General features: G+C 32.6%; 2 protein-coding genes across 2 annotated transcripts; both read left to right on the top strand.

The window, feature by feature from the left end:
• Nucleotides 1-5,684: 5,684 nt before the first annotated feature.
• On the top strand, nucleotides 5,685-6,941 carry LOC140044812 (somatostatin receptor type 2-like). Its single transcript, XM_072089491.1, has one exon. The coding sequence runs from the start codon at nucleotides 5,686-5,688 to the stop codon at nucleotides 6,820-6,822; it is 1,137 nt and encodes a 378-aa protein (XP_071945592.1). The 5' UTR covers nucleotide 5,685; the 3' UTR covers nucleotides 6,823-6,941.
• Nucleotides 6,942-11,006: 4,065 nt separating this feature from the next.
• Nucleotides 11,007-12,143, top strand: LOC140044006 (somatostatin receptor type 2-like). Its single transcript, XM_072088488.1, has one exon. It carries the CDS (start codon nucleotides 11,007-11,009, stop codon nucleotides 12,141-12,143), a length of 1,137 nt encoding a protein of 378 aa, XP_071944589.1.
• Nucleotides 12,144-14,046: the final 1,903 nt, after the last annotated feature.

Below are 14,046 nucleotides of genomic sequence, written 5' to 3'. Positions count from 1 at the left end.
CATTCACTGTTAGATAGCTTTGGAATTTCTCATGGAAATAGTTCGGAGTAGTAGAACCGTTTAAATAGCAACTAATTGAATAGGCTGCTATATTCAGTGTTATTATTATTATTATAACATTGTCTCATCACTAACCAAGTTGATATAAATTAGGTTTGTTTGAATTTGAAATGAAACGTATGTTAATTAAACGGCTTCTTACATCACGTTATTACTTGGTACCAAAAAAGAGCAGAACAAATCAAGACACGTATACGATTTATCATATATCATTTATTTTCCATATCATACACAAAAAAACGAATGCGTTTGAATTTAATAGCTTTTTTTCATCTGGGCAAGTAATTTTACGTATCGTTACTTAGCTATAGGCCTAATACTAGTAAGGTGGTAGGCTATAACCTAAGCATATCTAGGCTAGACCTAGCTAACAGTTTTTACTGTCGTTTTCTTTAAACATGTTTATACTAAAACTCTGTTTGAATTTTCTTGAATAATGTTGCTGACAAAATGTGATTAGTGCCACGTTTAACAACTATAGTTTACGTCAGATACAAAAGCGAAAGAAGAGAGAAAAGAATGACACTAAAAAAACTTTTACTCTATATTTATTTTTATTCAATTAGAGTTGTACACAATCGTAATTCTAAAGAATTGTCGTTAACTTTGGAAATATTTTTTTTTTCTCTAAATGATCGTCTCAGTAAAGCGTAAAGCTCTGTGTCTATACTATCAAACTTATGTGACAAACAAATATGTTGTGCACATATATGGACATGATGATGTTATATCAGTACTATATTTGGCATACCACTACCATATTGGGCACATAACACTATTTTGAGTGTAGACAGAGCTTAAATCCAGATAAAATAACACAAGCTTAACTCCAAATATAGAAATGTGTTATATATCTTTATGTTGAATTATGATTCAGTGAATGTTCTGGTAACTGACACAGAGTCGTACGTATTATGAACTATTATTATACTGTACAACTTACAATCACTTAAGAGGATTTTCTGTTGGTGGGCTACATCATCTTTCAACGCCCATATTTAATTGTTGAGGAATTAATACCTTTAATACAATGACGTAGATTCCAACATAAAAGAATTAACCGAATTCTTTTATTTTGTAAAATACTAACTAATTATCTGGAGGTATCAGCCAATCAAATACAAGCAACGCCTGTTAAGTAATGTAATACCGTTATAACTATCTGCCTTCAATGGTGTGAACTATTTACACCGAAAACCGACGAACTAAGAATATCGGAGTTACTTTAATCGGTATTGTAGCTTTTACTATTAACATTGAAGAAAAAAAGACAGGTAAGACATTTTTAACCTATTAAGTACACAGTACTTCGTTTTGTGAACTTTTAGAGTTTCAATTTTAAGAACTATTTAATGATTGTTCTCAAACCACGCTGTCATGCAGAAAAATCCTCCGTCACAATAACTGCACGTTTCGCTTTTTAGTAAATGTTAGTAATATTCGCGACATATTCTTAAATAAATAAATATTTGTATGTACTGTACTATTTTAATACACTCAAAGTATTTTCCTATTGAGGACGAAATAAAGCGATTTGATTCGAAAATCCCAGGACCGTACCAACTGACCAACAAGTTTGTAGATCATAGCGAATGAAAACCGGCGTTGTATCGCAGATAATTACTGCACGCTTTCCCATTATTGATAATAAGAATCCGAGGTAATTTGGCCCAAATCGATTTGGCCCAAATCGGTTTCTGGAGAGAGGAGGAATTAAACAAAATCAAACATGAAATTATTATTCAAAAGACACGATAATTTGACTTATGTATTACTTTATGTAATTATAAGGTGATGATACCAAATACAAGATTTATTCTGTTTTAAAGAAAACACTATAAAGCACAAGTTCAACAACAATTAAGTATAAACTGTTATTACTGCAGTAATTGTACTGTCTAAACTGTTATTACTGCAGTAATTGTACTGTCTATAGAGTCATGTCGTTAGGATGTTCGTTAGAAATACAGTAATAATAAAACTGGTACCATCAAAACCATTGAAAAAATGTCATTAGGCCTCTAAACAAAATCTTGTCATGGCATTGTTAATACAAATCTATATATACAATATTAAACACGGTTATGTAATAAATACAATTGGTGATTTAGCAAAGAAACTTTAATAATGATAAGAAACAATTATAAATATATATTTTCCCTCTAAATTTTTTACATTTTTTTTTTTTTAATATTCCATTTTAATGTGACATAATAGTTATATTAGGTAAATATTTACCTTTAAAAACTGTAAGAAATTGTAAAATTGACTGGAAGTAACTGGGGTTTAAAATGCACTTATTTGACTATAATAAGATAACACCAAAGAACTTATAACACAAGAATCTCCTGTTCGTCCGAAGCGCGTAACAATTTCGAAAGGCATTGTGGGATAGAATAGAGCTATGGGTGGCGTCATTGTGAGCCATGGATTAGGGCGCCCGCATCAAATTAGAAAGTCAAAATCATAGAGGGGATCTGCTAATGCTCTAGGGGGATAGAGTAATTGACTGAGGAGTAGGGCGCCCGCATCAAATTAGAAAGTCAAAATCATAGAGGGGATCTGCTAATACTCTAGGGGGTAGAGTAATTGACTTCCTAGTTTGGAGGGGGCGCTGCTCCATGCTGTGAAATGGCGTCGCCCAGTTTGACCTTTTAACCCTGTACTTCCGATACTGTGTTTTGAATGCAAATTGAAGAACAGGAGATTCTTGTGTTATAAGTTCTTTGATAACACGAATCGGAAATTGTAATAGAGTAAGTTTGTGTAGAAATAATGATATTTTAATGATGTAGTATATATTGATAGACACATAATTCCGGCTTACGGTATTATACGATAATATAAATTAATAATAAATAATATTTATGCAATACATTTCATTTGTTTATTTCACGATTAACAATCAATTATTATTATTATTATCCGTTATCAATAAATTTATAGTAACACCGTGTATTGGCCTAAATAACAAGATATGTGCATAATATGTATCTTTATTACCCTTACTTAGAACACACACGACAAAAAACAAATAATTATTAACAATATTTTTTTATAATGTATTTCTGAAATATATTCAGTTGTAAATAAAATACTACATGGACTTTTGTAATAAAAAAAACAGAGTCGTACGTATTATGAACTATTATTATACTGTACAACTTACAATCACTTAAGAGGATTTTCTGTTGGTGGGCTACATCATCTTTCAACGCCCATATTTAATTGTTGAGGAATTAATACCTTTAATACAATGACGTAGATTCCAACATAAAAGAATTAACCGAATTCTTTTATTTTGTAAAATACTAACTAATTATCTGGAGGTATCAGCCAATCAAATACAAGCAACGCCTGTTAAGTAATGTAATACCGTTATAACTATCTGCCTTCAATGGTGTGAACTATTTACACCGAAAACCGACGAACTAAGAATATCGGAGTTACTTTAATCGGTATTGTAGCTTTTACTATTAACATTGAAGAAAAAAAGACAGGTAAGACATTTTTAACCTATTAAGTACACAGTACTTCGTTTTGTGAACTTTTAGAGTTTTAATTTTAAGAACTATTTAATGATTGTTCTCAAACCACGCTGTCATGCAGAAAAATCCTCCGTCACAATAACTGCACGTTTCGCTTTTTAGTAAATGTTAGTAATATTCGCGACATTTTCTTAAATAAATAAATATTTGTATGTACTGTACTATTTTAATACACTCAAAGTATTTTCCTATTGAGGACGAAATAAAGCGATTTGATTCGAAAATCCCAGGACCGTACCAACTGACCAACAAGTTTGTAGATCATAGCGAATGAAAACCGGCGTTGTATCGCAGATAATTACTGCACGCTTTCCCATTATTGATAATAAGAATCCGAGGTAATTTGGCCCAAATCGATTTGGCCCAAATCGGTTTCTGGAGAGAGGAGGAATTAAACAAAATCAAACATGAAATTATTATTCAAAAGACACGATAATTTGACTTATGTATTACTTTATGTAATTATAAGGTGATGATACCAAATACAAGATTTATTCTGTTTTAAAGAAAACACTATAAAGCACAAGTTCAACAACAATTAAGTATAAACTGTTATTACTGCAGTAATTGTACTGTCTAAACTGTTATTACTGCAGTAATTGTACTGTCTATAGAGTCATGTCGTTAGGATGTTCGTTAGAAATACAGTAATAATAAAACTGGTACCATCAAAACCATTGAAAAAATGTCATTAGGCCTCTAAACAAAATCTTGTCATGGCATTGTTAATACAAATCTATATATACAATATTAAACACGGTTATGTAATAAATACAATTGGTGATTTAGCAAAGAAACTTTAATAATGATAAGAAACAATTATAAATATATATTTTCCCTTTAAATTTTTTTTTTTTTAAATATTCCATTTTAATGTGACATAATAGTTATATTAGGTAAATATTTACCTTTAAAAACTGTAAGAAATTGTAAAATTGACTGGAAGTAACTGGGGTTTAAAATGCACTTATTTGACTATAATAAGATAACACCAAAGAACTTATAACACAAGAATCTCCTGTTCGTCCGAAGCGCGTAACAATTTCGAAAGGCATTGTGGGATAGAATAGAGCTATGGGTGGCGTCATTGTGAGCCATGGAGTAGGGCGCCCGCTGCCCGCATCAAATTAGAAAGTCAAAATCATAGAGGGGATCTGCTAATGCTCTAGGGGGGATAGAGTAATTGACTGAGGAGTAGGGCGCCCGCATCAAATTAGAAAGTCAAAATCATAGAGGGGATCTGCTAATACTCTAGGGGGTAGAGTAATTGACTTTCTAGTTTGGAGGGGGCGCTTCTCCATGCTGTGAAATGGCGTCGCCCAGTTTGACCTTTTAACCCTGTACTTCCGATACTGTGTTTTGAATGCAAATTGAAGAACAGGAGATTCTTGTGTTATAAGTTCTTTGATAACACGAATCGGAAATTGTAATAGAGTAAGTTTGTGTAGAAATAATGATATGTTAATGATGTAGTATATATTGATAGACACATAATTCCGGCTTACGGTATTATACGATAATATAAATTAATAATAAATAATATTTATGCAATACATTTCATTTGTTTATTTCACGATTAACAATCAATTATTATTATTATTATCCGTTATCAATAAATTTATAGTAACACCGTGTATTGGCCTAAATAACAAGATATGTGCATAATATGTATCTTTATTACCCTTACTTAGAACACACACGACAAAAAACAAATAATTATTAACAATATTTTTTTATAATGTATTTCTGAAATATATTCAGTTGTAAATAAAATACTACATGGACTTTTGTAATAAAAAAAACAACATTTTGGTCAATTATTCAAAAGTAGCTTTTTGTAGATAAACCATTTTCAAAGTAGGGTAGTATACGGTAATAGAATAAATACTCTTTATGCAATACATTTCATTTGTTTATTTATTTCATGATAAAAGAGTGCCTTTCTATTTTCTGGTTAAATTAACCCAAATTTTGCTTTGTCTAGGCCTTGTTTAACTGTACGTAGTTTGTTTTTATTCTAAGCTTTATATATACCATTTATTTTTTTTAACCTTTATTTTATTTTTTAGAGTGAAAAATGAACAAATCAACGTTTTACACCGATTCGAATATTGTGAATGAGTCGACGACTGATGTCATAGAAACAGTTGAGGAGACCGACTGGGATGACGTAATCAAATCGTACTCCTATACAACTTCAGATGAAATTGTTATCTCAATATTTATGCCAATTGTTGTAATTATCGGTATTATTGGGAATCTAATGACAATCACTGTAATAGTGAAACATCCTCGCATGCGCACATCAGTCAACGTGTATTTAGCCAACTTGGCGATTGCTGACATTCTGTTTCTTTGCTTTGCTCCTGATCTAATATGGTCATCCTTTGCGCAAAGTCCATTACACGATGCATTTGACATGGGCATCGGAGAGGGTATGCTATGGTTTTGCCACATAAACTTTTACATCGTGGACACTGCGTTGCAAGTTGCAAGTTTCACAATCTTCTGGATGTCTGCTGAACGATATCTTGCAATTTGTCACCCTTTGAAATTTCGGAACAGTAAATTTGGAGAACGTTCGAGATCCATACAAGTCTGCGTTATAATGTGGCTGATATCCTTAACATGGCAGGCCCGAAAATTTACTTGGATCGCTATAGTTTCATATGAATTCCCATGGCCTGATATGTACAACGGGGCTCCAAATTCAACGACAGTATGTACTTACTGTGATGCGAACACCGACAGTTGTGATTTTCAAAATGATCTTTTTGTGGTCGATAGTTATTTATCGTTAACCCTAATAACAATTGTAGTTGGTTTCTATACAATAATTCTGATTACACTCAAACGATCAACCTTTGCAACATCCAACTCAACGGGTAATAAAGTAAGGTCAAAATCAGAAAAGAAGGTCTTTATGACGATCTTCCTAACTGTAACTATCTACATATTTTGTATGGCACCATTCTCAATTATGAACCTAGTGTATATCTACCATGACATTGACCTTAATGTTATTCTTCAGATTGTTAACATATTTCGTGTTGCACTTTATACAAATTCGTCCGTTAATCCTTTCATATATAATGTTGTAAATGAAATGTTTAGGAAAGCATTTGTCGATGTTTTCTGCAGACGGCGAAATAGCAAGAAGACGAGTGCAGTTACAGTGGTTTCACAGACAAACCCCGCCTACGTCAATGGATGACCATTTCATATATTTGTTAATAAACTGTCAAGTATACATTACTACAGTAGTAAATATTGTATTGCACCTTTTTCAGTTTCTAGTCTATGTAGGCCTCAGAGCTTAGAGGTTTCACGACATTAGGCGTTATATGAATCCATAATAAATTATATATTAAAATTTAAACAATTTTATTTTGAGTAATAAAGTTTCATTTTTTAAATCCCAGTGTTATTACGTATGTATTTCACGTGAGTATATATGAGTTACAACATGCCGCCCTTTCTTTTACCCGTTTCAATTCCTACTAAATATATGACAAACTGCATTGTACTCTGCCTGCTTCTTAACAAAATTCACACTTGAAAGAAAAGAAAAATTGAACATAATACAGAGCACGGAATAGACTGCTATGAGCAGTGCAGAATATATTTGGGATTTTTCACTAACTTATTTTTTGGTGACCGAATAAATATTATTATTACTATTTTCACCGTCGCGGCTAGTTTAGGTTCTAGACGGCGATTTGGTCTAATTTTTATAAAAAGAAAATAGTTTGGCAGACACGACGTGCCATAACAACTATACTTCGACTGGGAACTATTTTTTTCTATAGTTACGCAGTATGATTCGTTAGAATTCATGTTCTTTAAATAATAACTGCGCATACAGATTAATCACATCTAGGATCGTGAAATTTGCATAATTATAATGTATAAACCATAGAGGGGGCTAAATATGGCATATGAACATTTTCATCGTATTTTTTGCCAAGATCTACTTGTTCCCAAAAAAATTAAAATGCCCACTGGGGGCGCTAGTGTTAAAAGAAACAGACACGGGAAACTTTTTATATCGTCAACTGATTTATTTCCAAAATTGCATGTGATTAGATAATAGAATCGAAATTTAATATGAAGCAACACAGTATGAACAACCAAAAGAGCATACTCGTTATTGTGGCTACACTTATAGATGGTCCCTTTCCCACCAAAAGCAAAACTTCGGAGAAACTCCTGCGGTGTTTTGGTGTGAAAGGTAAAATCACTTTTCATAAGTCTCAGAAGTCATATAATGTTTTACTGATACTACTTATTATTTTTTAGACCCGCTATATATTTTGTAGGAATAGAAGAATTGATTGATCGTGTGAGGATGGCCTTTTAATCTAAAAACTCCAGAGTTTGATGTTGTTACCTTTCACACCAAAGCACCGGTGTGTCTCCGGAGTTTGCTCTCCGGAGAACGTTCAGCTGTTCAACCCCGCTGTTTTGAAGTTGTTTGATTTTATCTTTCACATCAAAACACCGGTGCGTCAACTCCGGAGTGTCTCCGGAGTTTTGCTTTTGATGTGAAAAGTGTATTTGTGTTTATATTCAGTAACATAACTGTCCGGCTCATCCTATATATTGGGCCAGTTATGTGGTACATATCATTTCGAAACCTGAGCTGCACTGACGAGATCTAATAAGATCGGAATATTATACTGTCTGCAGATTAGATAAAAACATACACTTAAAAAAGAACTATAAAAGTTTAATATAAAATGAAATAATATGTTTGTTGTATTGATGTTTAAAAATATTAACAGTAAGATCAGTGTAAAACATAGGCCTATCTTTCTTCCCAAAATACAGTAATATAAATTATTTATAAATCTGTTTAAATATTGTCGGACAAGCACGGCAGATATCTTTAACAGAATTTCTTCATAAGATTCACATTCCTAAGACAAGAATGAACTCGTTGTTCAAAAATTAATATTGAATAACCCACAAATAGAGTAATTTAATTTGTCCAAAAGGTTCTGGTTCTAGACGGTGGTTTGGTCTAATTTTCATAAAAAGAAAATATTTTGGCATATACGGCGTGCCATAATAACTGTACTTGAGCTGGAAGCTAGACTTTTTTTTTACTTATAGTTACGCAAATTATTCGTTAGAATTCCTATTCTGTAAATATAACTGAGCATGCACATTCATCGCACGCTAGGATCGTAAAATTTGCATAATTCTAATTCAACATGACTGAAACTGTACTGGGAATGTAATGTAGGCCTACAAATTATTTTGAAAACTGCCACTCATTATTATGGGTTGGGGTAATGGCTTAACACACATCTTAAACACATACTAAGAAGGGGGTTAGTTGGAAGGGGGATGGGTGGAGATACTAGATTTTGGAGGTAATAGAAGTACAACTTCTGGAATTGTACTGGGAAAAGTAACTATAGGCCTACTACTAAAGATTCTGGTTCTAGACAGTGGTTTCGCCTAAGTTTTATAAAAAGAAAATATGTTGGCATACACGGCGTGCTGTAATAACTATACTTGAGCTGGAAGCTAGACTATGTTTTTGTGCTAGAGTTACGCAATTTAGTTCATCATAATAGGGCACTCGTTAGAATTCCATGATTCTGTAAATATAACTGCGCATGCACATTAATCGCAAGTTAGGGTCGTGAAATTTACATAATTCATATTTATAGACTATAGAGGGAGCTATGTCATATGAAGATTTTCATCTTAATTTGTACTCTTTGGCTGAATGGCTATTCAAAAATTCATTTACGTCATTAGTTTCTTTTTTTCAGTTGATAGATTGTTTGCATGTATTGTATAAAAAAAAAAATACGTGAGCTAGAATCCGCCGGTGACATTAGCCAAAAAGAAACTGACACGTGATCCATGTTATGTAGTTCCCCCTATCAATTGTTATAGACCCCTTTTTAACTTGGTCACTTTTTCCATTTCGCGAAATCAAATTATTGGACTTATCTACAAAAAGGATTCAAAAGGGACGCGAGACTCATGTGTGTTCCCTATACATGCACATCAAGAACTATAGCCTACTTTTCGGATTGGTGCTGATGGGCAATGATAAGTTATATTTTAATTAAAATATAATGTTAGTCAAAGTAAAATTGTTCATGTTTATATATTAATTAATACCTTCAATACAATTAAGTAGATTCCAACATTAAAGAACTAACCAAATTCTTTTATAGTGTAATAACTAATTATCTGGAGGTATCAGCCAATCAAATACAAGCCACGCCTGTTAATTAATGTAATACCGGTACCGTTATAACTATCTGCCTTAAATTGTGTGAACTATTTTACACGGCAAGCCCCTTGCCGAACTAAGAGTATCAGAGTTACTTTAATCGGAATTGCAGCTGTTACTATTAACATTGAAGGAAAAAGGACAGGTAAGACATTTTTAAGCTTAAGTACACAGTACTTCATCTTGTGAACTTTTAGAGTTTTATTTTATGAACCGTAATTATTGTTCTCAAATCTCGCTGTCATGCAGAAAACAAGACTACACGTTTCACTTTTTAATAAATTTGAGTAATGATATATTCGCGACATATTCTCAAATAATATTTTTATGTAACGTACTATACATGGAATACGCTTTAAATGTTCCTATTGAGGACGAAATAAAGTGATTTTATTTGAAATCCCAGGACCGTACCAACCTGAGCCAGTTGTAGATTATAGCAAATAAAACAGTTATATCGCGTCGGATACTGCACGCTTTTCCTGTATTGATAATAAGAATCCTAGGCAATTTGGCCCAGATCGAGCCGATTGATCGATTTCTGGAAGGAATTAAACAGAATCAAACATAAAATTATTATTCAAAAGACACGATAATTTGACTTATGTATTACTTTATGTAATTATAAGGTGATGATACCAAATACAAGATTTATTCTGTTTTACAGAAAACACTATAAAGCACAAGTTCAACAACAATTAAGTATAAACTGTTATTACTGCAGTAATTGTACTGTCTAAACTGTTATTACTGCAGTAATTGTACTGTCTATAGTCATGTCGTTAGGATGTTCGTTAGAAATACAGTAATAATAAAACGGGTACCATCAAAACCATTGAAAAATGTCCTTAGGCCTCTAAACAAAATCTTGTCATGGCATTGTTAATACAAATCCTTATATACAATATTAAACACGGTTATGTAATAATTACAATTGATGATTTAGCAAAGAAACTTAATTGCAAAATTAATTTATTTCATGAAAAAAGAGTTCCTTTCTATTTTTGGTTAAATTAACCCAATTTTTTGCTCACTTGTGTAGGCCTTGTTTAACATGTACGTAGTTTGTTTTAATCTAGGCTGTTTATAGATATACCATTTATTTATTTAACGTTTATTTTATTTATTAAGGTGAAAAAATGAACAAATCAACTTTTTACACCGATTCGAATATTGTGAATGAGTCGACGACTGATGTCATAGGAAAAGTTGAGGAGACCGATTGGGATGACGTAATCAAATCGTACTCCTATACAACTACAGATGAAATTGTTATCACAATATTTATGCCAATTGTTGTAATTATCGGTATTATTGGGAATCTAATGACAATCACTGTAATAGTGAAACATCCTCGCATGCGCACATCAGTCAACGTGTATTTAGCCAACTTAGCGATTGCTGACATTCTGTTTCTTTGCTTTGCTCCTGATCTAATATGGTCATCCTTTGCGCACAGTCCATTACACGATGTATTTGACATGGGCATCGGAGAGGGTATGCTATGGTTTTGCCACCTAAACTTTTACATCGTGGACACTGCGTTGCAAGTTGCAAATTTCACAATCTTTTGGATGTCTGCTGAACGATATCTTGCAATTTGTCACCCTTTGAAATTTCGGAACAGTAAATTTGGAGAACGTTCGAGATCTTTACAAGTCTGCGTTATCATGTGGCTAATATCCTTAACATGGCAGGCCCGGAAATTTACTTGGATCGCTATAGTTTCATATGAATTCCCATGGCCTGATATGTACAACGGGGCTCCAAATTCAACGATAGTATGTACTTACTGTGGTGCGAACACCGACAGTTGTGATTTTCAAAATGATCTATTTGTGATCGATAGTTATTTATCGTTTACCCTAATAACAATTGTAGTTGGTTTCTATACAATAATCCTGATTACACTCAAAAGATCAACCGTTGCAACAGCCAATTCAACGGGTAATAAAGTAAGGTCAAAATCAGAAAAAAAGGTCTTTATGACGATCTTCCTAACTGTAACTATCTACATATTTTGTATGGCACCATTCTCAATCATGAACATAGTGAATATCTACCATGGCATTGACCATAATGTTATACTTCAGATAGTCAACATATTTCGTGTTGCACTTTATACAAATTCGTCCGTTAATCCTTTCATGTATAATGTTGTAAATGAAATGTTTAGGAAAGCATTTGTCGATGTTTTCTGCAGACGGCGAAATAGCAAGAAGACGAGTGCAGTTACAGTAGTTTCACAGACAAACCCCGCCTACGTCAATGGATGACCATTTCATTACATTTGTTAATATTAAACGGTTTATCAAATTACATTGAAGATACACATTACTACAGTAGTGAATATATTTGTTAATATTAAACCGTTTGTCAAATTACATAGAAGATATACATTACTACAGAAGTGAATATTTTATTGCACCTTTTTCAGTTTGAAGCCTATGTATAAGGTCTACATAGCTAGAGGTTTCACGACATTAGGCGTTATATGATAAATTATATATTATAATTTAAACAATTTTATCTAGAGTAAGTTTCATTTTTAAAATCCCAGTGTTATTACGTATGTATTTCACGTGAGTATATATGAGTTACACCATACCGCCCTTTTTTTTACCCGTTTCAATTCCTACTAAATATATGACAAACTGCATTGTACTCTGCTTGCTTCTTAACAAAATTCACACTTGAAAGAAAAGAAAGATAGAACATAATACAGAGCATGGAATAGACTGCTTTGAGCATGAAGAATATATTTGGGATTTTTCACTAACTTATTTTTTGGTGACCGAATAAATATTATTATTACTATTTTTACCGTCGCGGCTAGTTTAGGTTTTAGGTTTGGTCTAATTTTCATAAAATAAAATAGTTTGGCATACACGGCGTGCCATAACAATTATACTTCGGCTGGAAGCTATTTTTTTCTATAGTTACGCAGTATGATTCGTTAAAATTTATGTTCTTTAAATAATAACTGCGCATACAGATTAATCACATCTAGGATCGTGAAATTTGCATAATTATAATGTATAAACCATAGAGGGGGGCTAAATATGGCATATGAAGATTGTCATCGTATTTTTTGCTAAGATCAACTTGTTCCCAACAAATTAAAATGCCCACTGGGGGCGCTTTTTATATCGTCAACTGATTTATTTCCAAAATTTCATGTGATTAGATAATAGAATAGAAATGTAATATGAAGCAACACAGTATGAAAAACCAAAAGAGCATACTCGTTAATTGTGGCTACACTTATACATAGCTATAGGTCCCTTTCCCACCAAAAGCAAAACTTCGGAGAAACTCCGGCGGTGTTTTGGTGTGAAAGGTAAAATCACTTTTCATAAGTCTCAGAAGTCAAATAATGTTTTTACTGATACTAGGCCCCTACTTTTTATTTTTTAGACCCGTTATATATTTTGTAGGAATAGAAGAATTGATTGATCGTGTGAGGATGGCCTTTTAATCTAAAAACTCCAGAGTTCGATGTTGTTACCTTTCACACCAAAACACCGGTGTGGCTCCGGAGTTTGCCCTCCGGAGAACGTTCAGCTGTTCAACCCCGCTGTTTTGAACTGTTTGATTTTATCTTTCACATCAAAACGGTGTGTCTCCGGAGTTTTGCTTTTGATGTGAAAGGTGTTTTTTTTTGTTTATATTCAGTAACATAACTGGCCGGCTCATCCTATATATTGTGCCAGTTATGTGGTACATATCATTTCGAAACCTGAGCTGCACTGACGAGATCTAATAAGATCGAAACATTATACTGTCTGCAGATTAGATAAAAACATACACTTAAAAAAAGAACTATAAAAGTTTAATATAAAATGAAATAATATATTTGTTGTATTGATGTTTAAAAATATTAACAGTAAGATCAGTGTAAAACATAGGCCTATCTTTCTTCCCAAAATACAGTAGTATAAATTATTATAAATCTGTTTAAATATTGTCGGACAAGCACAGCAGATATTTTTACAGAATTTCTTCATAAGATCCACATTCGAAAAACAAGAATGAACTCGTTGTTCAAAAATTAATATTGAATAACCCACAAATAGAGTAATTTAATTTGTCCAAAAGGTTCTGGTTCTAGACGGTGGTTTGGTCTAATTTTCATAAAAAGAAAATATTTTGGCATATACGGCGTGCCATAATAACTAT

The sequence above is a fragment of the Antedon mediterranea genome, chromosome 3, assembly GCF_964355755.1.
Source record: "Antedon mediterranea chromosome 3, ecAntMedi1.1, whole genome shotgun sequence".
NCBI lineage: Eukaryota > Metazoa > Echinodermata > Crinoidea > Comatulida > Antedonidae > Antedon > Antedon mediterranea.
Note: the sequence above shows the minus strand (reverse complement) of the source record. Positions and strands in the feature narration are given on the sequence as shown.

Bases quoted from the DNA above. Each gene is read 5' to 3' on its own strand.
- LOC140044812 (XM_072089491.1), top strand. From the start codon at position 5,686: ATGAACAAATCAACGTTTTACACCGATTCGAATATTGTGAATGAGTCG.
- LOC140044006 (XM_072088488.1), top strand. From the start codon at position 11,007: ATGAACAAATCAACTTTTTACACCGATTCGAATATTGTGAATGAGTCG.